The sequence below is a fragment of the Podarcis filfolensis genome, assembly GCF_964270895.1.
Source record: "Podarcis filfolensis genome assembly, chromosome: 9".
NCBI lineage: Eukaryota > Metazoa > Chordata > Lepidosauria > Squamata > Lacertidae > Podarcis > Podarcis filfolensis.
In genome coordinates this window covers 70,352,503-70,376,117 of record NC_139610.1, presented here as the reverse complement: position 1 = coordinate 70,376,117, position 23,615 = coordinate 70,352,503, and the positions used below count along the sequence as shown (strand labels likewise).

General features: G+C 42.7%; 1 protein-coding gene across 4 annotated transcripts in view; it reads left to right on the top strand.

Moving 5' to 3' along the window:
- CTNNA2 (catenin alpha 2) overlaps nucleotides 1-23,615 on the top strand; it is a 398,693-nt gene that overhangs the window by 312,813 nt on the left and 62,265 nt on the right. For all 4 annotated transcript variants that reach the window (XM_083571203.1, XM_083571202.1, XM_083571205.1 and 1 more), the window contains one exon: nucleotides 3,092-3,292. In XM_083571203.1, coding sequence (XP_083427329.1) covers nucleotides 3,092-3,292 — 201 coding nt within the window. The remainder of the gene's footprint in view (nucleotides 1-3,091; nucleotides 3,293-23,615) is intronic.

Genomic DNA, 23,615 nt, shown 5'->3' with positions numbered 1-23,615 from the left:
TTTAATCGATTGTTTTTATACCTGACGTTAGCCACCCTGAGCCCGGTCTTGGCGGGGGAGGCCGGGGTATAAAGAAAATTTATTATTGTTATTTAAAATTTATGATTATTATTATTATTACTCTTTTTGCCATCCCTAGTCTTTATTCAGTCCAAGAGAGAGGGAGCCTGTCAATGTTGCAATGAGCTCCAGCAGCCACATGTTCAATCTTCGCCTTAAACATTTCTAATTTTCCCCCATAACTCTTTTGGCTGTGCATTGCTATGGAAAGCACAAGAAGCACATTGAAAACTAGCAGAACGGTTTGCAAAGGAAGTTGCCCGGCAACTAACACTGTAAGACAAATGGTAAATTCTGTGCACAAATGACAACTGTGGACCAAGCAGGCATTTTGGAATTGCTTCAGTTGTTGGCACACGCCTCCCAAAAGCAGCAAGGTCAGGGACAGAGACTCACCTTCTCTGGGACCATCTGTTCTCCTTGAACCTTGTTTTTTACTCCAGTGGTTCCAAGCATATAGCTGCCATTTGGCAGTCTCAAGCACTCTTTGCTGATAGGAACTATGCCAGTTACTGCATTATCTAGCCAGTTCATCTCCTATGGAATTTTGGGTGCACTCTGCTAAAAAGAAAATGAGAAACCTCTAAGCTTCCCAGTGGTTTATAATTGAAGGGTACCATCTGCAAAGTCCCCCAATAGTCAAGCACCTCAACTTCTGTGCCCTTTTTGGTTTCTTGCCTCTCTGTCCTTGTGGTTACCTAAGTCAGAGGCTGTGGGGGCTGGAGGAGGTTCCATCAGCTGTTCAGCAAGGTTTGGTTTATAGAGGAAAGAGCTTTGTGGTTATGCAAAATGAACAATTGCCACTTCTTCCTCTGGGAGATGTGCTGCAAGAAGATCAAAGGAAAGGAGGAAATGTCTTAGCAGGTTTTGTTCCTTGAAAATACATAAAAAGTATTCCATGTACTTTGCAACTGCATGCCTGCAATCTCCAGGATGTAGATGCATTTTGTCAATTGAGGTTTCAAATAGCTGTAAAACAGGGCTTGCAGCGTAGCTGTGCATCTACTTAATTTGCATTCTTCCACTAGAATTACTAAGCCTTTTTTTTTTTTTTGCCTTTTTCACAATTAGGCCAGATGCACAGAAAGGATGGTGGAGAGCTCCCCACCCCCAGTTAGTTTTTTTCATGTCTTTTTTTACAAAGTCTATGGGGGGAAACTTGAGTGGAGTTAAAAAGTGTGTGCGTGTGTGTGTGTGTGTGTGTATGTGTGTGTGTGTGTATATATATATATATATATATATATATATATATATATACACACACATACATACATATACATAACTTTGTTTCAATGGGAAATAGCTTTGTGTCAGCATATTTTTTAATTATTATTAAATTTATATACCACCCTTTATCTGCAGATCTCAGGTCCTTAAAGATACAAGATAAAAACACCAAATGCATAATAAAAACAAGAACAACAACAAAGCAATAACCCCTGCCACCCCGCACCCCCTCCCGCAAACACATTTAAAAGAATATAGAGTGTTAGTCTGAAGGTTTGTGATAGTCCATCCACAACTGGAATCTAGCCGTTGACAGCTATTTATTTATTTATTTTTATATACCACCCTATACCCAGAGGTCTCAGGGTGGTTCACAGAAAAGATCACAATATATAAAATCAAAATAAGAACAATAACCCAATAGCACCCCCCAAAACAGAGCCACATTTTAAAAGGGTATAGGATGTCAACCAAAGGCCTGGTTAAAAAGGAACGTTTTTGCCTGGCACCTAAAGGTGTATAATGAAGGCGCCAGGTGAACTTCTCTGGGGAGAGCATTCCACAGATGGGGAGCCACTGTAGAGAAGGCCCTGTTCTTGTATTGCCAGCCTCCGGACCTCTCAAGGAGGAGACACATGAAGGAGGGCCTCAGAAGATGATTTCAGGATCTGGGTAGGTTCCTATGCAAAGAGCTGGTCCTTGAGGTATTGCGGTCCTGAACAGTTTAAAGCTTTATAGGTCAAAACCAGCACTATCTACTGGGGTTATGCGGAACTCATACGTTGTCCTAGGTAAATAAATCTCAAGAGTGAGATAAAATGTGTCAAGTAAATAAGGCATGCTGTTGGCCAACCTGCTTAGTTTCAATTCTCAACCGAAATGACTCCTACATGCATGACACTACCTTGACTCTCATTGATCAGCCTGTCAATGAAAAAGATGCAGAATGAATGAATGAACAAATGAATGAATGAATGAAACCTACCCTCTCCCTCCTCTCTGTTGAATCTTCCTTTCCTCTATTGTCTTGGTTACTGCTGACATTTATACTGTATGCTCTTTGGGGGCAGGGATCTGGCAACATTATTATTGTTGCTGTTGTTAATATTCTTATTTCTGTCCTACAAGTTTGCCATTCTTTGCCAACAATGGAGAGGGAAAAACACCCTGAAATTTTATGAAAGCTCAAATATCCAGTTGAGTATTCGAACTGAACAAGCTTATGCAAAATAAGTAAATTGAAATGCATAATTTCCCCTGAGAACAGGATTTGGTTTTCTTTAAGGAGGATTTGCAGGGGTTTTTTTTTCCTTCTCCCGTTCATCTCTCCTGGTATGAACAGTGCTGATTATAATAATGAAGTCTAGGCCAGTGCTTAGGGAGGGAGTCATGGTGACCAGCACTGCTAGTGTGACTCCTAGCAGATTTCCTTTACACTCGCTATGAACCAGTGGATTGAGGCATCTGCCTTGTGGAGAGATCCACATTTGTCTCATATGACAGAAATCTGTCGTATGCCATTCTTTTATTTTCATCTTGGCTCTGCTAGCCCAACTCCAAGCTTCTTAGTGAAATATTGAGCTTTAGGCTACCTGGACTTTAACCTTGTTCACCCAAGAATTCACTGGGTGGCACTGGGCCCGTCTCAGTCATCTCATTCCATCCCCACCTACCCTAGATGCTTCTGTAAATTAGGATTTTGTTTGTGATCCATCTCGCAGCGTTGCTGCACAGACAGATAAAACCGTTCTTTGAAAGGAGCCACGCAGCAAACATTCTGTCTTGTGTGTCTGTGTGTGTGCAGAAAACCACATTCTGGAGGACGTCAACAAATGTGTGATTGCACTGCAAGAGGGAGATGTTGACACGCTGGACAGGACCGCGGGGGCAATCCGAGGCCGTGCAGCCAGGGTCATCCATATCATTAACGCTGAGATGGAAAACTACGAAGCTGGGGTTTACACGGAGAAGGTGCTAGAAGCGACAAAGCTGCTTTCCGAAACAGGTGAGTGCGGACAGCAAATGGCTCTTTTCTTTTTCTTTCCATTTAAGGACAATCAACAATCGGTTCTGTGACTTGTGGCAAACCTTGCATAGTGCTGCTTCCGACCCAGTCACCACCACTACATGTTGAAGCATGTTTGATAGGTCTGAACCATGGACAATCAGGCCTGGTCCCAGTGTTCAACCAAGTTGGGCACTCGCCATGACCCCAGGGGCTCAGAAAGGCCCATTACCAGCCAAACCTGGCTGTGTCAAGTTTCCTCAGCAGGCCCCAGATGGCCATTTGGGCAGTGGGTAGGTGCTGCTGCTGCTTTTGAAGGAGAGCCAAGCTCAGTACCCATCACCTTAATTTACCCAGAATGCAGTGCCTTAGGGGCCTTTAGATTGATGAAGTTTATAAAATCGTAGAGCTTATAGGCTAGGACAATACATTTTGGGTAAATTAAGCTGGTGAACAGTCACCGTTGATGGAACTCCATCTTAAATCATATTAAAAAGCTTCACCCCCTGCCTCCTCACCTCGAAGATGTTTCTCTGGGGACCCTGTAGGGAGGACAGTGAGTGGTATTGCTGTCATTGCTGTGGCGGCAGCAGCAGAAAAAAAGAATTGTGGGGGGTAGGATTGTGTATTGTGGGGCTGGGCCCCAGCAGCATCAATAAGCCCCCAGAAGTCTGGTACTGATCCTGTGTGCTATGTTCTCCATGGGTTTGGTATCTTGTTATGGAAATGGTTTGGGAAAGGTTAATGCCACCCTTACTGATGAAGCCATACCTTTCTTCCTTGAACACAGCCTGAAAGCACCCTCTTCCTGTACAATTCATGTTTCTTTCAGAGCAGCACGTGTGAAGTCAATATTTAGTGGATTCTTAGTTGAGTTGTGAGTTGCTGCTCTCAGGAAACTAGAGTTTCATGCACCTCATACATTTTGAGCATATGTCCCCACTGGTGGAGGAAGAGTGGGTGGGGGAGGGCACCACGATCCCGGTGGGGTGCCATCGCAGCTGCCCCCCATGCTGGGTGCCACGCCCCTGCTGGTTGCATGTCATGCCCCCAGGATGTGTGCCACGCCCCTGCAGGTGGCACGGCACACCCCCAGGACGTGTGGCACACCCCTGTGGGGCGGTGCGCCACACCCCTGGGACACACACCAGCCACTCCCCCGCCTGCTCTCCACTACTGTATGCCCCCCCAAAAAAACCCCCATGGAACTGTAGTTTATCTCCCAGAGAGCAACAGTACCAAGTACCTTTAACAAACTGTGGCCTGATTCAACTGGATCTCCAAAGGAGGCCGTGTGTTTTATAAATATAGTTGAAAACCACTGCTGCAAGATATCCTGATTGCACCTCTTTAATTGGCTGCTACAACTATGGGGAGCAGAGAACTATCCAACATAGTGCCTTCTCGGGGTTGTGGACTACAACTTCCAGCACCCCTGACCAGTGCCAGAGTTACTTATAAGCTAAACAAGCTATAGTTTAGGGCCCCACTCTCTTGGGGGCCCCCAAAAAAATTAAAGGAAAAAAACCTGGGTGTACATTTCCAAAATATAAGATAAAAAATAAATAAAATAAAACCTACATACAGCAACAGTGTTTTGTGTTGTGTAGGCTTCTATGATATAAGTAATGGGCCCCACCTCCTAGCCTGCTCCCTAAAATATCACTGGTTTGCTCATTTCTATATATAGGGTGCCTACATTCTGTATGGACTAGTTGTAACAATTACTTTGATAAAATACATATTTTGTTATGTGCAAATGGCTTTAGATACCTATTAGGTCCTTAAATTACCATATAGCATATATTCAACACAAAAAAGTGACAATTTGTTGTTGACAAAGGATAGCTGGACTTAGAAAGGGCCCCATTACCTTCAGTAGCTGAGGGCCTCATCAAACCTAAATCCGGCCCTGCCCCTGAACATTGACCATGCTGGCTGGTATTGATGGGAAATCCTGTTCCCAATACAGAGGAGAGCAAGTAGCACAGTGAATGTAGAAGGTCCCAGAGTCAATCCCTTGCATCTCCATGTAGGACAGGCCATTCTACAATGCTGGACACCTGCTGTCAGTCAGTGTAGCCAATACTGAGCTTGATGGAGCAATGGGTTGACCACTGGAAGGCAGATTCTTATGCTTCCACTCCTTTGGCCTCCCACCGTCCAATAGCATCAGGAGGGCTTCATATTGTCCAGCTGTATCAATATCTCTCTCATTCATGTCAGGGGAAGGAGGCAGTCCCATAAGCCCACAGAGGTGTGAGCATGAAATCTCCTTTTCCATTGCAGGGAGCAAGGAATCTTGCTTTTGCAGAAGATCTGCATATGCACCAGGATGTTCATAAAGCTGTGGATTAGGGCCTTTTAATTGCCTGTTAATAGCCAGTTAGCCCAGACAATGAAACCACCTAGAGGTGTGGACTCGTTTAATTTTATTTATTTATTTATTTATTTATTTATTTATTTATTTATTTATTTAAAAAAACCACACAAACTGATGAAATGTGCAGCAGGTGTGGGTCTAAAATTCTCCAGTGCAAATCCATTTGGGGATCACCAGCTAAGTATTCTCTCCATTTCCATTAGACCCTTCATTAATAAAAGGTGAGTGCTTGCTTAAAAAAATAAAAAATCATTTTGTATTCTGGCATGCTCAGTGTTCAGTTAAAAAAAAAGAAGACATCTATAATTGCTAAAATTTCAGGTCCAGCATTATGCAAAATTTTGCCTATTTGCTTTTCATAAAACTAATTCACAATGATAAAAACACAATAAACCAAATCTGCAGCAGACACATTAAATGGTTCCATGGCATATTTAATGTGCTCTTTAATAAAGCGTGAATTATAATAAAGTACTAACAGCCCTGTAGTAAATGCGTATTTGGCCAAGCCCCCCTTTCAGGGTTTTTATGCAAAAAGAAAAAGGAAAAAGTTTAAAAGATCTAATTGCTGTGCTGTGCTGACATAGAGTGCCTAATTGCAGATGCCTGGTTTTTCCCCAAAAAAGTGCACGCTGTATTACATTGTTCATTTGCAAGACGACACAAGAGGGCTCTTTCCAGTATAGTTTGAGAAGTTCTTTTCATACAATTGCATCAAGATCCCTTTGGCATGATAATTTTCCCTGCGTGCGGAAGCGAGTGTGCACAGAATGAATCCTGATGGAGCCACATACATGGTTGTTATCAGTGATGTTCTCATTGTTTTGTAGTGTAGGTGGGACGAGGGAAGAGGCCAAAGGAGTGGAAGCTTCCTAGAACTTTGGTCAAATCTGCATACTCTAGATTCTGGGAATGATTTTAGCAGTTCTCCTGTTTAAACTGGAATTTGGGAGCAGGGGAACGCAAAGCAGAGGAACCATAAAAGAGGGGAATTATCTCATTCCCAATACAGAGGAGAGCAAGTAGCACAGTGAATGTAGAAGGTCCCAGAGTCAATCCCTTGCATCTCCATGTAGGACAGGCCATTCTACAATGCTGGACACCTGCTGTCAGTCAGTGTAGCCAATACTGAGCTTGATGGAGCAATGGGTTGACCACTGGAAGGCAGATTCTTATGCTCCATACTAAATCAGTTGAAGTGAGTCTAAGTATATATTTATATTTGTATCTATATATTGTCTATATCTGTATCATCTAAATCCATACCTATATCTATTTCAACACCTCCTGTATTGAGAAGTTTTAAACATTTGACTTTTGATGATGTTTTTATATTTTGTTGGGAGCTGCTCAGAGTGGCTGGGGAAACCCATCTAGGGTATAAATAAAATAATAATAATAATAATAATAATTATTATTATTATTATTATTATTATTATTATTATTATTATTATCCCCTGCTCTCCTTTCTCTCTTTGCAACACTACAGCTGTGTCTGAGCCTTTCGTAATTTGTAACCTCTCTATTTGTTCCATAATTACTTTCTTCTCTGGCCTAGCTCTCATGAACAGCATATTAGGAGGCAAAAATGGTTATAGGCGCACTCTGTTAGGTGGGAGCTCCTATGCTGGATTTCATTGTCTTCCTGTGGAGGAGCACTCAACTGTGTGAATCCCCACTTGCAACCTGAAATGGTACAATCTGGAAGCAAATTCACTTCCTCATCCGCTGTCCGTGAGGATGATCCCAGGTCTCTCTCACTGCACCACTGTCTCACAAGTACCCACTCCTTATTCACTCTGTGTGTTTCCTTTCCTTTATTTGTCAGCCTCCCCTCCCTGGTCTCTGTACTCCATTACTGAGCATTATGAGCAACTGACTATTCATTTGATACAGTCTTCCATTATGGGACTCCTAAGAACATAAGAGTAGGGATGCGGGTGGCGCTGTGGGTTAAACCACAGAGCCTAGGACTTGCCGATCAGAAGGTCGGCGGTTCGAATCCCTGTGACGGGGTGAGCTCCCGTTGCTCAGTCCCTGCTCCTGCCAACCTAGCAGTTCGAAAGCACGTCCAAGTGCAAGTAGATAAATAGGTACCGCTCCGCCGGGAAGGTAAACGGCATTTCCGTGCGCTGCTCTGTTTCGCCAGAAGCGGCTTAGTCCTGCTGGCCACATGACCCGGAAGCTGTATGCTGGCTCCCTCAGCCAGTAAAGCGAGATGAGCGCCGCAACACCAGAGTCGGTCACGACTGGACCTAATGGTCAGGGGTCCCTTTACCTTTACCTTAAGAACATAAGAAGAGCCTGCTAATTCAGGCCAATGGCCCATTGTGTCCCACATCCTGTTCTCACAGTGGCCGACCAGGTGCCTGAGGAGAACCTGTGGGCAAGATTCGAGCACAATAGTACTCTCCCCTCCTGTAGTTTCCAGCAACTGGTATTCAGAAGCATTGCTGCCTCCAACCATGGAGGCAGAGCTTAGCCATTGTGGCTAGTAGCCAGCGATAGCCTTCGCAGCAGAGTGCATGGGGTTCCCAGGCAGTGCCCCATCCAGGCATTGACCAGATCCCAGAGCTGCTTAGTTTCAGCAAGGTTGGTACATCTGTCTCCATACCACATCCTTGAGACCACACCATTGAAGGACCCTGAGAGGTCCTTCCAGCATGGCTGATTGGAAGGCTGGCTGCAAGGGGCTGGAAAACTAGGAAGGTATATTACTCTGCCTAATGGTAGGGCCAGCTGTCTTCTCCATCCCAGTTGCTCCTCGGCAAGCAAGCTATCCCTGTCAACTTCCCAGCTTTAATACGTAGTAAGACATGTCTGTAGTTAAATAACTCTGATATAACTCTAGCTTTCTATGAAGGAAATTTACCATAAATCAAATCACATTTCCGTAATTTGTGCATTGTTATCGCTAATATTCACTTTGCCATATATATATTCATGGTAAACTAATGACTCTTGATGCTGGGAGAATGCAGATAAATAAGTTGTTGCTGTTGCACAAGGCCAGATTCTGCTCTAGATGCTTAAACATCCTATTGTATTTGACCCGCATGTGGGTGAGACCATTTTGTACTCCATTTGCTTCCCCACTTTTTCTTTAATTGAACGTTTATTCATTTTCAAATGAGGAGCTTTGGAAGATCTAGAGGGGAACAAATTTGAATGATAATAGAAAAGGGGAAACTGGGCACAGCCCTCTCTCATAATTATTATTTACACTTTCGCAGATCTCTTCAAGGAAAGCATCTGGATGTTGAGCTGGAAAAATCCACACAGCCTTGCAAAGTGCTATTTTTCCCCAGCTGTTTTTCTGGGGTTAGGCTAGGGTGTATTTTCTTCTCCTTCTCATTTGTGGAGGCATCCATGCTAAGGATATATATGGAGGAAAACAAATTCCTACCGCAGGGCAGGATAGCCTGAGTTCAAAGAACTCCAGATTTAACTAAAACCCTGAAATGAGAGCTGGGCTACATGCTACCGGTACATTGATCACATCAAAAGCCGCCACAAGTAAACAGGCTGTCATTTCACAAGAGGAGATTGACAGCCAGTAAACTGGGGCCGATGGTCCCCTTTCCCTGCCCAGTGTTTATCTCAGCTTATCCCAGGTCTCCTTTAGCAACTAATTTTCCCTGCTCCTCCCCTCCACCCCACCCCACCTAGGGACACTTAGCAGCTAAAGGAGAGATGAGATCACTGAAGATAACAGAATGGGCAAAAAGCCAAACAGTTCTGTGATCCCTGCCATCCTGGTATTGTCAGAATTTCCAGTAGCCTGAGTCTGGCTTACTCACCACCGTCATTTTATTATTTGTACCCGCCCATCTGACTGGGTTGCCCCAGCCCCTCTGGGGGGCTTCCAACATATACAAAAACAACTCCTGAACTGCCTCTCCTGATTCGAATGGAACAGAGAGGCAGACCTACCGTATTTTTCGCCCTATAGGACGCACTTTTTCCCCTCCAAAAATGAAGGGGAAATCTGTGTGCGTCCTATGGGGCCAATGCAGGCTTTTGCTGAAGCTTGGCCACAAGCTCGGGGGACAGCGGGGAGGCGGAGCGCCGCCATCCTGCTGTTTCCCGACCTGGTTTGGATTCCCCGACCTGGTTTTTTTTTGGGGGGGGGGGAATAAAGGGGAAAAAATCCTTTATTTCCCCCCCCAAAAAAAAACTAGGTGCATCCTATGGGCCGAAAAATGCAGTAGGTGTCATCAGCATGCAGACCCTCTCGCCAAACCCTGATGACCTCTCCTCACAATTTCATATAGTTGTTGAAGAGCATAGGGAACAAGAATGATCCTGCAGCACACCACACATCAGTTCCCACAGTTTTGAGCAGAAGTCCCCCGTTGCTACCCTCTGGAAACAACCTCGGAGGTAGAAGCAGAACCAGGGCATGGCAATGACTCCCATTCTTACCCTCAGTGCCACTCAGTGCCACGGTCAGTGATGCTGAATGCCACAGAGATGTCAAGGAGACTCAATGGAGCTGCAGTCCCTCCATCCCTTTCCTAACAAAAATAATCAACCAGGGCATCTAAGGATCTTAAACTGGATTGAAATAGCACCAGGAGAGTTCTTATCTGAATTCGCAAAGATTGATTTCCCTAGCCAAGAGAGACATATCAAGGAAAAGCCAGGGGTACTCAAGACGTTCCAGACAAGTGGAGAAACGGGAAGCATGATTGACTTATGCTCAAGATTGCACCAGCAGGGTAGGGCCACAGGAATATGCTCCTGGCAGCAGTGGTGATGTCAGTTACCAGGAGCAAAGTTGGGGCTTCACAAGAACACTAGTAGTAGCAATGGATTGACTCTGCTAGTGCATCTCCACCCCCTCCAGCCTCCCCACTGCCTTGTTCTTCGCCCTCCTTGTAAATGACAATGACTTTGCAGCTGAGAGGCTGTTGCTGTAGCTGCTGCTTACCAGGAAAGCCATTCCTGACCGTATCAGCCAAAATCTCAAAAAAGATTAAAATTTATATATCACCAATTGTCAAAAGGCCACAGGGCAGTTAAAGTAACATAACTACATAACATGAGATCAACTCAATGCAAACAAGCAATACGGTTATATAAAGCATAATACGTTCTTCTGAATAATAAGGGAGGGGGGGCCCAAAAGGGTGTCTGTCTTCTCACCTCTCTGCTTGCTTGAAATGTCTGAAGCACCTCTGGGGTTCCCTTTATGGGGCAGGGGAGGGCCATGCTATAGCTCCTCCCCTCAAGACCTCACCCCCTCTGATGAAGAAAGAGAAAGGGTTGTGTGACTGCTAGGCAGAAAAGGGGTTGCATAGGAATGGAACTGTAAGATGAAAAGGATGCAAATGTGTAACCGAATACTATTTAGGAGGCTTTTTTTGTTTTTAAGATTAGGAAAACATCACTAGATTGGGGAGATGTGTAGTCGGAGGAAGAAAGCAGAGGTAAATAGAATCAAGACAGTTAAAACATGCCTCTTGAAAAGTGCATTTTCTTTTCATCTTCAAAATTTGTGGGTTCCCTCCCTCCCCATAATGTGTTTATATCCTTTCTGTGTTTAGTGGAATATTTGGGATTTCTCCCTCTCTGATCCCTGCCCAATAACATAATGGAAGCCACCGCATGTGTTCTTGGACTGTCTATAGCCTCAGCTGATCCCATCCCTGTTCCCCGGTGTCTCTGGCATCAACATTAGTGACTGTTCACACGCTGCAGATAAAACTTCCTTAAAGTGCTCTTGTCTCATTACAGTCCCCCTTTAAAAAAATAATGCACGGCACTTGATTACCGCTTTATGCCAGCCATGAAACCACAAAGATGCATAAACTCAAATATTTGTGCATTTCAGTGAGACTAAATTGCATCCTCTTAATGAGACAGAATAGAACTCTTAAGATATTCTGACATCTCTTGAATTTCCCCTCCTATAATTATACACAATGCCAGTTTTCTTTCAACCCCAGCTGAAATGATTAGAATTGCAGGCTACATGTTAGGTGGACCTGGCTTTGTGCTCTTAAATTTCCATTTATTCAGATGTATGCCACTCATATTAATAGTGAATGGTTCCGCCTGTCAATTTTTGTCATGGTCTGCTGGGCAATAAAGCAGCTAATTTGCTACTGTGTTCCCCCTTCCCCAAAAGTCAGCCACTTCTATTTAACATACAGCAACGTGTAGCATCACTGTTATAATTTCTATAGCTGTAAAACAGAGTTGATATATCTTGGACTTTACAAATCCTAAATGTGCTTCTCTAGCCAACATTCAGAGAGGCTCGTGAAACTAAGGCCCAATGTCTTTATGCTACTGCTGTAGCGGAAGAGGAAGGGAAAACTGGGGAAAATTAGCCTCATAAGAGATAGCAATGAAGGTTGGGGTGAACCAGGCAACGTCTTCAACTTCCTGTATAACTCAGCTGAGAGGGAAAGTGCAAGGAATGATTCAAACCCCTTAAACTTTCCTTTCTTGTTGGGGCTGCCTGTGGGATGGAGTCTTAAGGATTCTGATCCAGTTGAATCAGGCTACAAATATGATCAGGCTAATGGATAGCTGGGCTCCAAGATCTCAACTGATTGGATGTGTCACAATCAAAAGGGGTGGAAAGGCCTTCAAAAAATCATCTGTGCAAATCGTCAATGCCCACCCCATCAGTTTTGCAACACATTGAACATACGCTAACAAGCAAATGGAACATTTTTTGAGATGCAGCTGCAAAAAAAGGCTAATGCTGTTCTAGGCTGCATCAACAGAAGTCTAGTGTCCAGGTCAAGGGAAGTAATAGTCCCATTCTATTCTGCCTTGGTCAGACCACACATGGAATACCGTGTCCATTTCTGGGCCCCACAATTTAAGAAGGATGTTGACAAGCTGGAATGTGTGCAGAGGAGGGCAACCAAGATGATCAAGGGTCTGGAAACCAAGCCTGATGAGGAACGGTTGAGGGAAGTGAAGAGAAGCTGCAGCAAAGAGATCACACAGGGCTCTGCAAGCTCTTGCGAGAGATCTCTGTAACACTCATGTTCCCGCTTCTCCTCGCTTCTCCAGTATTGGCAGTGGCAGTAGACAGGCAAATTAGTGGGATCTGCCACCTTAGGATCCCAGCAGGATCCCACTGCCGGAGGCAAGTGCCTCAGTTGGCCTAGTGCTAAGGCTGGCTCTGCTTATCTTTTTTTTTTTCATATCTGATTTATTAATTTGATGAATTCCAGCCTAAAAAATCACCCAGCCTAGCAACTTCCTACGTCATTTAATGCCTCATTGTGGAAGACCATTGTGTTAGTGAATGTAGTTATTCAATAGGCCCCTAGTGCAATCCAAAGACACACGTAGCCGAGAGACTTAATTCTGTGCAAGGTGGAATGACAATGGCAAAATCCCCATTCAAAATGGCGTTGATTATCTTAAGAGAGGGATAAATCAGCATGCATTCTGAAAGGTTAAATCATGCTTCTCTTAACAGCCAGAATTGTTGTAATGAAAGTGTGCTTTGCAAAGGAAGAAGAAAAAAATAACAGTACAGTGCCATACAAAGTAGGAATGTGTGGGCATAATTGAATATGTTTCAAAAGATTTTCCACATAGTCTGTCACGAGTTTATTTTTGGAAAACCTCTGATGAAAGGTAAAATATATAAATACAAAAACACCTTTGATGGATTAAGTCCTGGTTAAAGAGATAGGGAACCAAATATAAATCAAGCAGGAGAGGATTTATCCTGCAAGAGCCTAGAGATTGGTAATACGGCTAGCATTGTGTGCTGCAATTAATTAACAGGCACAGAGCAAAGAAGACGAATTCATCAAAAGACAATACATCCTGGGATACAATTAACAGAAATGGCTTTTAGAATGGCTGCAATACAAGGTCAAAGAGCAGTTACTAGCCTACTCTGTTTTAATAGCAGTGCTTTGTATCTGCTTTGTCTCATATGCCAGCTTCAGCCATATCCAGATAATCACCAGTTGGCCAGTGTATTATTATTATTATTAATTTTTTATTGGTTTTACATATATTCACATTACGTAACACCATATCCTCTTATTTTATCTCTTTGGCTCAATTGAGCCTAACAGCTTCCCTCCCTCCCATCTAATGGTTTACAAAATTAAACTTTGCATCTTTACATTTTGCATCGTTTCCTATCCTTGTTATATCATTACCTAAAATAGGTAGCAATTTCACCTTACAAATCTTCAGATAACCCTGCTAATGTTGTTAATTGCTTACAGTTGTCTTTCAAATATAATATAAATTTGTTCCAGTCCTTTTGGAATGCTTGGTCTCGCTGGTTCTGGATTTTTCCCGTCAGTTTCGCCAGTTCTGCAAAGTCCAACAGCTTCATCTGCCACTCTTCTTCTGTTGGTAACCCCTGTTGTTTCAATCTTTGGGCTAACAAAATTCTTGCTGCAGTTGTTGCATATAAGAACAATTTTTTATCTTGTCTCGGTATCTCTCTACCCACTATCTCCAATAAAAAAAGCTTCTGGTTTTTTAACAAAAGTGTTTTAAAACATTTTCTTTAGCTCATTATATATCATTTCCCAGAAAGCTTTCCTCAGCATGGGTCCTTCGTTTCTTTGTTAACTGCATATTGTATGACATTTAACTCATCACAAATTATCTATAATCTTTGCAACATATGGCATTGCAGAAGTTAACCAAAGCATGTCAAAGATTTTGTATGGGAACAGTGTTCTTTTAAATATAATATTATATATCCCATTCTTCGTTAAACTTTTGGTTTGTCCGGTTCCTAATTTTTCCTGTCATCTTTGCCAATTCTACAGGGTCAAATAATTTCGCCTTGCCATTCCATTTTAGTTGGTATTTTATCTTCCTTCCACCATTTGGCTATCAGCATTCTCGCGGCAGTTGGCCAATGTAGTCCATGCAGCGCTAAGCTTGAGACCAGTTGCTGCAGTGCACTTTATTTCGTCCTGCCTTTGAGCCTGGTCCAAAAGTGCCAGCTGTTTCAGGGTGCAGGGGCTAGACTGCTGATGGGAGCAGACAGAAAACAGCATATGACAGCATTGTCTTCACTGGCCGCCCATGCAGCATACCTTAAGGGCAGCCTGACTCCTTGTATCCCAGATTAAGCATCATGAGTTGTCTCATGTTTCCGAGGCCCAAATCCCTTCAGTTAGAAGTTGAGCATTTTTTGTCTCTGGCCCCACCCTATGGAACCCTCTTCCAGCAGAGATTCAGTAGACATTCTCACTTTTGACTTTTAGGCATCTCTTGAAGACCCTTTTACTTTACCCTTTTAGCAGGCCTTATCCACTGCTTATTTTTGATTAGCCATTCAAGTTTATCTGCATTTTTTGGACTATATAATAGGATTTTAAGATTGCTGTCATGCTGCAGTTGGCTTATCACTATGTAAGGAAACGCTGCATGCATTTACAACTTAAATTATAATATTTATTTATTTATAGTGATTTATCTATCAGAGTATTTAGAAAGCACCAGTTCATATCATCTATCATCTATCTATCTATCTATCTATCTATCTATCATCTTATAATAAAATCATTAAAACACCATAAAATCATAAAATACAAATGACCCACATCAAATCAAATTAATTCTCTAAAAAAACAAAGATGTTTTCAGCAGGCGACGTATCAGAATTTGTAGGTGCCTGTCTGATTTCAGTAGGAACAGTGTGCCATATTACTGGTGCCACCATGCTAAAAGCTTTGGTGCATTATTTTATTTATAAGAATATGTATAAATAATATAGTTAAAGAATGAACAGTTGTTCAGCTCAAAATAAAGCACATAAAACAGAGACAGGAGAGGGGGAGATGTAATGAGGGAGAGGAAAAGGGCACGGGAAAGTTAGATCTCTCAGGCTCATTCCTGCAGGATCAGGCCAGATGTACATTTTGCAGAGTCAGGATTAAGAGTGAAGAGCCAGTGACAAAGTGAGAGCAGGAAAAAGACTTGCTGTTAAGGCTTATGCTCCAATGTAAGAGCCGTCAGGTCTGACAAGCTGTATCTAGTGCAAGACGAAAACTTGGTCTGTGGCCAAAGTGCTTGCTCTGTCAGCCAGTGAGTCAAGGAAGAAGTATGGATACTGGCACAATACATGAACCACATCAGATCTGGAGGTGGGGACTGTCTTACAAGTTGTTTCTGTTGACAAATCACTCCTTTTCTGCCCTTGTCCCTGTACAGTGGTACCTTGGTTCTCAGACAACTTGGAACCCAAACACTGCAAACCCAGAAGTAAGTGTTCCGGTTTGCAAACTCTTTTCGGAAGCCGAACATCCTCCATTTTGAGGGTTATGCTTCCGATTTGAGTGCCACACTTCCGTTTTGAGTGTTACACTGAAGCCTGTCTGTTTTTGCTATTTATTTTGCATTTTTGTCTTTGCAACTCTCATTTTTTGTTTTTGTAACTGTGTGGAAGAACCCAGATCAGCTACTGATTGATTAATTGTGTGACTGCAGTACATTGTTTATTGCTTTCATTTTATGGATCAGTGGTCTCGTTAGATAGTGAAATTCATGTTAAATTGCTGTTTTAGGGGTTGTTTTTAAAATCCATTTTGCATTACTTTCTATGGGAAAGTGCGCCTTGGTTTTGGAACGCTTTGGTTTTGGAACGGACTTCCGGAATGGATTAAGTTTGAGAACCAAGTTACCTCTGTACAGTATAACTCAGGGATGGGGAACGTCAGACTTCTGGGTTAAATGTGGCCCTCCGGGCTTCTCCATTCAGCCTTGGCACTCTCCCCATACCATACCTCCTCCCTAGCTACACATCTCCCCAGGCCACACCCATTTCTGGCTCTGCTTTGCATCCTGTTTGAGTGCTTGTGCCTGGCTGGAATGTGTCCTTGAATTTTGATAATGCTTCTCATTGGCCATAATGGAGGAAAACATATGCACGTGTTTGCAACTGGCAACAAAAATAACATTCAGGTTTGTTGCTCTGCCCCCATTTGTCTCTGGCCCTACAGACCATGGAGGGTTATCCAGAATGAAATGTGGCCCTTGTGGAGCCTCAAAATTATTATTATTATTAATAATAATAATAATAATAATAATAATACCCAGCTCATCTGGCTTGGTTTCCCTATCCCTGGTGCTACATTTTTACACCGTTTTGAAAACTCATGCAAATTATTATCAAAATGGGGAGCATCTTTTACATGGCATAAAATTGTTTTTGTGAAGTGCACCCTCTTTCCTGTTTCAGATCAGCCCTAATACGGTTGATAATTCCATAGCTAATAAAATATAAACTGGGAACAAAAATTTGCTCTCAGATCCCTTATGAGCTTCATTGTGGATCAGGGATTTGAACCTGGACCTTGCAGTGTGAGGCTTAGCAGGAGTTTCCAGCATGGTTTGGCTTTAGGATGCTTTCAGGACTTATTTTGAAGTGAGATTTGATATTTGCAAAGATTGCTTTTTGAAATAATCCTGCGGGCACATCTCCTTGGAGGAAATATGAACTTGTAGGCTTGTATGTAAGTTTTCTGGTGATATTCCCATGAGCCGGAGAGTGGAGGAGTAAGGTTTATAAGAGGAGTGGATGGGGAAGAGATTCTGAACAAGGAGAGGTGCAACAAACTGAGGCTATTTATTCTTGGAAAAGGCGAATACGAAGAAAACCCGGGGGAGGCACACAGGGGCACAACATGTGTGAACATTTGCATATGCCTTTGTTATTGTTCAGATTCTCCCTGAAAACTCTGAAGGTCTAAACTGACTCTTCAAAACAAGGAGCAAACAAGGAATTTGTCTCCAGATGTTTCAGCACTAAGTTTGAAAAGTGCACTGAAAGTTGATGACAACACATCTCTCAATCACTGCCTTTTAAGTGTGTGTGTAATTTATATACTACACACACACACAAAATCTTTTTACAGAAGCATGCAAACACAGAGAAACAATTTGCCTTGCAGATCGGTGATACTCCATTTTGAAGGCCAAGCTAGGAATGTAAAGTTCTTGGATGCCACACAGAAGTATATCAATTGCTAGTTTGCCAGTCTCCTACTAAGGTATTTCCACAAGAGTTCAAGCAGATGATTCAAAATGTACCTGGTTTAGAGTATAATTCTATGTTTCTAGGCTAATCTGTGGCCCCCGCCCAGATGATGATGGATTCCAGTGCCCATCGGGCCCAGCCAGCTGGACCAGTGCTCAAGTATGACAGGACTTGTATACAGTCCAACAAAATCTGGAGAGCACTAGGTTATCCATCCCAGTTCTAGGCATTCTTAATCTAAACCCTGCATATTGTCAAACTAGTCAAAAGTGCACTCTCGATTCTTTCTTTGCATCCCCGACTTGAATTCAAGTAAGGGATATTTTCCCTTTGCAACCACGAGGCAAAGGACAAAATGTTCCTTTGCAGCCATGGCTTGAATTCAATCTGGACTGCAAAGGAAGGATTTGGTGTGCATTTAAGAATGTTTTCCTAGCCCTTTCCTTTGAGGCTGGCTCACTTGATGTCAGGTGATTGACAGATGAGCAGACCCAACCTCACTGCTGCTACACCCGCTCCCCCCCCATCTCCCAGTAAGCAGCAATGACACAACCCACCAGAGATCAGATTAGCACCACCGCCCCATCATGCCCCCTCTAGTGGCTGCTAACTATCCTCCATTAATTTCTATAATCCTCTTTCAAAGCCATCTAGGATAATGAACAACACCATATCCTACAGCAGTAAATTCTGCAATTCACAGTTAATTGCAGTTAATTATGCCTTGTGCGCAGAAGTGTTTTATTTTCTTTATCCTGAATCAATTGACAGTGAATGTTTCTAGGTGATCCTCAGTTAATTGACGAGAGAGGCAGAAAAATGAAACATAAACATAAGATCTGGTCCAACATACCTGTTGGAGGATTACAGAAGCCCCTGGAATTTCTGGCAAAGCACTGTTGCCCAAATCTAACCACGACGTATCTACCAAATCACTAAAGTGAAAACTGCTGAACTAGCTAACTCTCTCTCATGGGACTGTATTTATAGTGAAATTTGTTGAATCCCAGAAGGACTTGTATATCAATTTCCAATTGGCAACCTTTGGAATATTTGTGATATATATGTGGATGCTGAATGCATACTAGATTAATTGCCAGTGCCAAATCATGTAATACTGTTATGGCACTACTGTTAAAAGCATGCTTTCTTTTAATTATGCCCATAACAATCAGGCTCAAAATGTTGGAAATTAGCCACACAAAGCCTTTTATATCAGATTTAAATGTAATAAAACTTGCATTAAATATTTAGAATCCTCTGGCATGGAATTTACCGTCCTCATAGAATGAGACTTTGCCAAACACTCCAAGCTAAATAAAATGTCGTGTTTAATTCTTCATTTTTCCCATTATAATTCAGAAACGAAGGCATTCCCCTCCCTCCCACAAAAGAACTCTGTGGTCTTGATAACCAGTTGGGTCATTTTCAGTTTCAAATAATTACATTTCCATGTGGGCAGTGTTGTGTTGCCAGAGATGAATTTTTTCCTCTTTGGAAAGTGCCAGTTTGAGCAGAAAAAAATGCATTCTGAATTGATACAAATAGCTCTGAAATCTGTTGTTACTTGTGTGCTAGTTTCCCTTCAACATGATTTGTATTTTCTTGGATTTGGGTTTTTCCATTTACCTTTGGGTGTTTCTTTTGATCATATCTATATTATTGCCATTAATAATTATATTTATCAATTGCCTCATGCTGTAAGCAAGCCTCTGGATGATGTACAATGACATAAAAAGCAAAAGCAAACAATTTAAAAACACAGCAAAATACAAACTGTTCAGAATAAAACTAACCAACAGCAACAAATGGCTTGCCACCTTGGCTGCCTTTGCAGAAGGGACAAGTAGAATGATTAACTCAATCATCACTGTCATATAAAATCCATGGTTGAATCCGACTAAGGCCTGCTACAGTCCATAGAAGATTGCAATGGGTCTCCTCTCAGTAGAGCTTAAGCCAAATGCAACTCTAAAAACTCCGCTGTGAAGGCTCAAACTCACCCAACTGGTGAAACAGACTAAAATTAGACAGTATTAAATATCATTAAAGTGTTCTAAGAGGTGTTAAAAAGCCTGGCAGAAAAAGGAGGTTTTTCTTTCGGCACCCAAAAAACACTGTGGTAGGTGAGCCTCTTTTTAGGGTCCTCATTCCACTGGCTGGTAGTTAAGAGGGGGCGTGATATAAATAGCAATATGATGGAGCACTTTCCTCGGGGTTGTAGCCCATAATAGTCCTACTCAGAGTGGACCCATTGCAAGGACTGACTGTTGCTGACTGTTGACTGGTTTCAATGAGTCTTCTCTGCGCTTAGTTGGCCACAACCCCATATCTTTTATGGTCACTTTTAATTTGTGGTGTAAAAAGTTCCAAATTATGTATATTGTCTGTTTTATACATTGTGTGCTTAAATGTCAGTTAGATCAATTTATGCATATATATATATATATATATATATATATATATATATATATATATGAGGTGCCAAACAGAATAAATTGGCCACATCACTGTGATCACCTGTGAGCTCCCGTTGTTTGGTCCCAGCTCCTGCCCACCTAGCAGTTCAAAAGCACGTCAAAGTGCAAGTAGATAAATAGGTACCGCTCCAGCGGGAAGGTAAACGGCGTTTCCGTGCGCTGCTCTGGTTCGCCAGAAGAGGCTTAGTCATGCTGGCCACATGACTCAGAAGTGTCTGCGGACAAACGCCCGCTCCCTCGGCCTATAGAGCGAGATGAGCGCGCCAGAGTCGTCCACGACTGGACCTAATGGTCAGGGGTCCCTTTACCTTTACCTTTTAAGGCTTGTAGGGTAGTTGCACCAGTGACTCAAGTCTCGGTCATTTTCCTATTTGTTTATTTTTCTTTAAATGAGTTGGTAGAACACTCAGTCGCAAAGCACCCTCCTATATTATCATAAATCAAATATACAATTTGTTCTGCGTTTTATGTCTTTAATGATTTCATTGTACACGGCCGTTGCATGTTGATGAAACTGCCATTTGTAAATACTCAAATAAAGAAATGAAGGAGGGGAATATATTCAGATTAAACCCTTTTTGGAAGGGGCGGGCGGGCGTTTCAAATGCTGGTTTTCATGCCCTGCATTGTTTCAAGTTGTTGCACTGCATAGAACGTAGAAGCATTTAAAGTGCACATTTCCCCATGCATATTTCCAGGGTGCCGGCAGAGCTCTCACGCTGCATCACGTAAATACTCCCTTTAAAATATTCAGTGCTTTAGTCTCTTATTGCTGTGCCTTGGGCTACAATTTCCCTGGTCTTCTGCATATGGCCGAGCTAGAAGGCCATAAAGCATATGGGGCCATAAAACATGTGGAACTTGCCCCTCCCCAACCCGTTTCTGCTCTGCTCTTTGATTTCCGTGAATCTTCAGTGCTTGGATCAAAGCTGATGTTAGACCAAAAGTGCCTGTTGTGGCTGGTTGCTGTGTCTGGAGAACAGAACATTAACGGGGCCACGAGGGAAGAGAAATGATACGTGGTCCACAGTTACTATACATATTAAAATAAAAGAAAAATGGAAGGGGGTATTACCCAGAATGTGAACTTACGAGATAGTTAGTTGCCTTGCTGTTTAGTGGTTGTGCACCAGTCTGATACATGCATTGAAAAACAAAGTAAGGTAAGCCTAGAATGGCCCCTCCCCACGCTGAGAAAGGCAGTACCCCACTTTTGGGGGTGTAAAAAATGTGGGTGGGGAAGTTCAGGACAATAAGGTTGAAAACAGCACAACTCTCACGTTAACCTGGAACTCCATTTTCATGTATTCCTTGATGTGCTTTCTGCAAAACTCTTGCCAAAGTTTTGTGCCAGTGTGAAGTGCATTGGATGACATTGGGTGTTGGGGTGACCCCGTGATTCCTGGGATTGAGAGTCTATTGCGGGGTTTTCGCTGCAAAACTTTTGCTACAGTTTTGTGCCAGCTTGGATGGAATCAGACAATGTTGGGTTTTGGAGTCATACCCATGACCCCCATTTTGAGTGTAAATCGCTCCATTTGTGGGGTGTTACAAAATGTGGGGTTTTCGCTACAAAACGGTTGCAAAACTAGTTTCGAGAAGATCATATAACATTGGGTGTTGGGGTGTTAACTATGAACCCCAGTTTGAATTATCAATTACTCTGCTTGTGGGGTGCTACAAAGTGCAGGGTTTTCGCTACAAAATGATTACAAAACTTTGGCACCAGTTTCAAGGGGATTTCAGACACTGTATTCGGATTTGTAGTTAATGAAGCTCATAGGCCTTATGGATTTAGGCTGTCAAGCAAAAGCATGCCATTTAAACTAGGCAGCTGCTGTCCACCCCTTCTGCCCCATTAGCCAGTTTGGCCCCAACTCTTATCCCTCCATTTCTGTGTCACAGTGCAGGCCCCCGTTCCCCCATTCTGCACTCAGCAAGCATTCCCCATTCTTCCTCCACCACTTTAGTGCAGCAATTTAAAACCAACAAGAAAGAAAATTGGGAGGCATCTAAGGAAACAGGTGTGGATGCATAAGGAGCTTACAGATGAGCTGAGATTTAAGAAGGCCGTGTATAAGAGATGGAAGCAAGGGGAAATCACAAAGGGAGAGTAGACACAAGTAGTCAACATTTCAGGGGCTTGGACTATATCAACTTATGGTCTGTGTGTGTGGTTTGGGAGCTGCACGGTCAGGAAAAAAACAATGCTGTCCAAGGTTGTAAAGACTGCGGAGAGAATAATTGGGTGCACTCTTCCCACCTTGGATCAAATCTATGCTTCCAGGTGCCATAAGAAAGCTGCAGAGATAGTGCAGGATAGTGCACACCCCGGAAATGATACAGGATTATAAAGACTAGAATTAGCTGCTTGAGAAACAGTTTCTATCCAAATGCGATTTTGGTTTTAAACACAGTGTAAGGAGTCTCTATGGGAGTATATTGTATTTTAAAAATGGGCTATCAGAGTTTTTAGGGGCTAACCAGGTTGGAATAGCTGGGATAGCAGGCGTGTTGGTTTTGAATGTCTTATGTAGTGTGTTTTTTCAAGTTCGTTGTTCTATATGGGACAATGACAATAAAGATTATCATATTGTATCGTATCATAGATGACCTTTGGGGTTTCTTCCACCTCTACATTTCCTTGATTATGTGCCAGCTGCAGGTAAGTACAGGAATTTGTAAAAGTGTGCTGGCCTCTCCCCGCCGCTCTTTTAGGTAGCCCCTTTCCAAAATGGCAGGTGTCGACACGCTGAGCACACAGACTAAGAAGGCAGCGCTGGGAAAGATGTGCCCACTGAGGCATTATAAAGTATGTCAGCAGAGAGAGGAAGGCTGGCAAAATTAATTTCATTTTGGATAGATTAAGTCCTGTAGCAGGCTTTACTCCAGTGAGTCATGTTCGGAGCATAACATTTAATGTAAGAGCTGCTCCTGCCAAACTGTGCACAAAGCAAGTGTCTCGAATCATGCAAAGAGCTCAGTAATGTGAAAGGAGGGGGTTCAAAGTTGCTGCCACTTCGTTCTTCCAAACATAAAGGAACAGCACCCTGCCCCCAAACAACCGTATTGTCTTTTAAAGAATGCAAAGTGTGCTTCGGGGGTATTTTTTCACTCCAAAAAACAATAATTGAATACACATTATCGTCACTTCTAAATATGTTTCACCATAACCTGATCATTAAGATAATGCGACTTTTGAAAAGCATTTATTAAAGAGCATATCAGGGGAGGTGGAAGAGGTTCATTATGTAGGCCTCTCAGCTGCCAACTCGGCCTGTAAAGTCTTTATACCAGCATCATTCTCATCACGGTTTTCGGGATTTTTAAAATCCCCTTTTATTGCATCCTGCACAACTTAAGTTTCCGGGGGGAAGGGGAAGTGGGCAAAAGAAGTTGGACAAATTAAGAAACGGGAGAATGTAGAGGGAACCTGGGTGCATCTCAGAAAAAGAAGGGACGTGG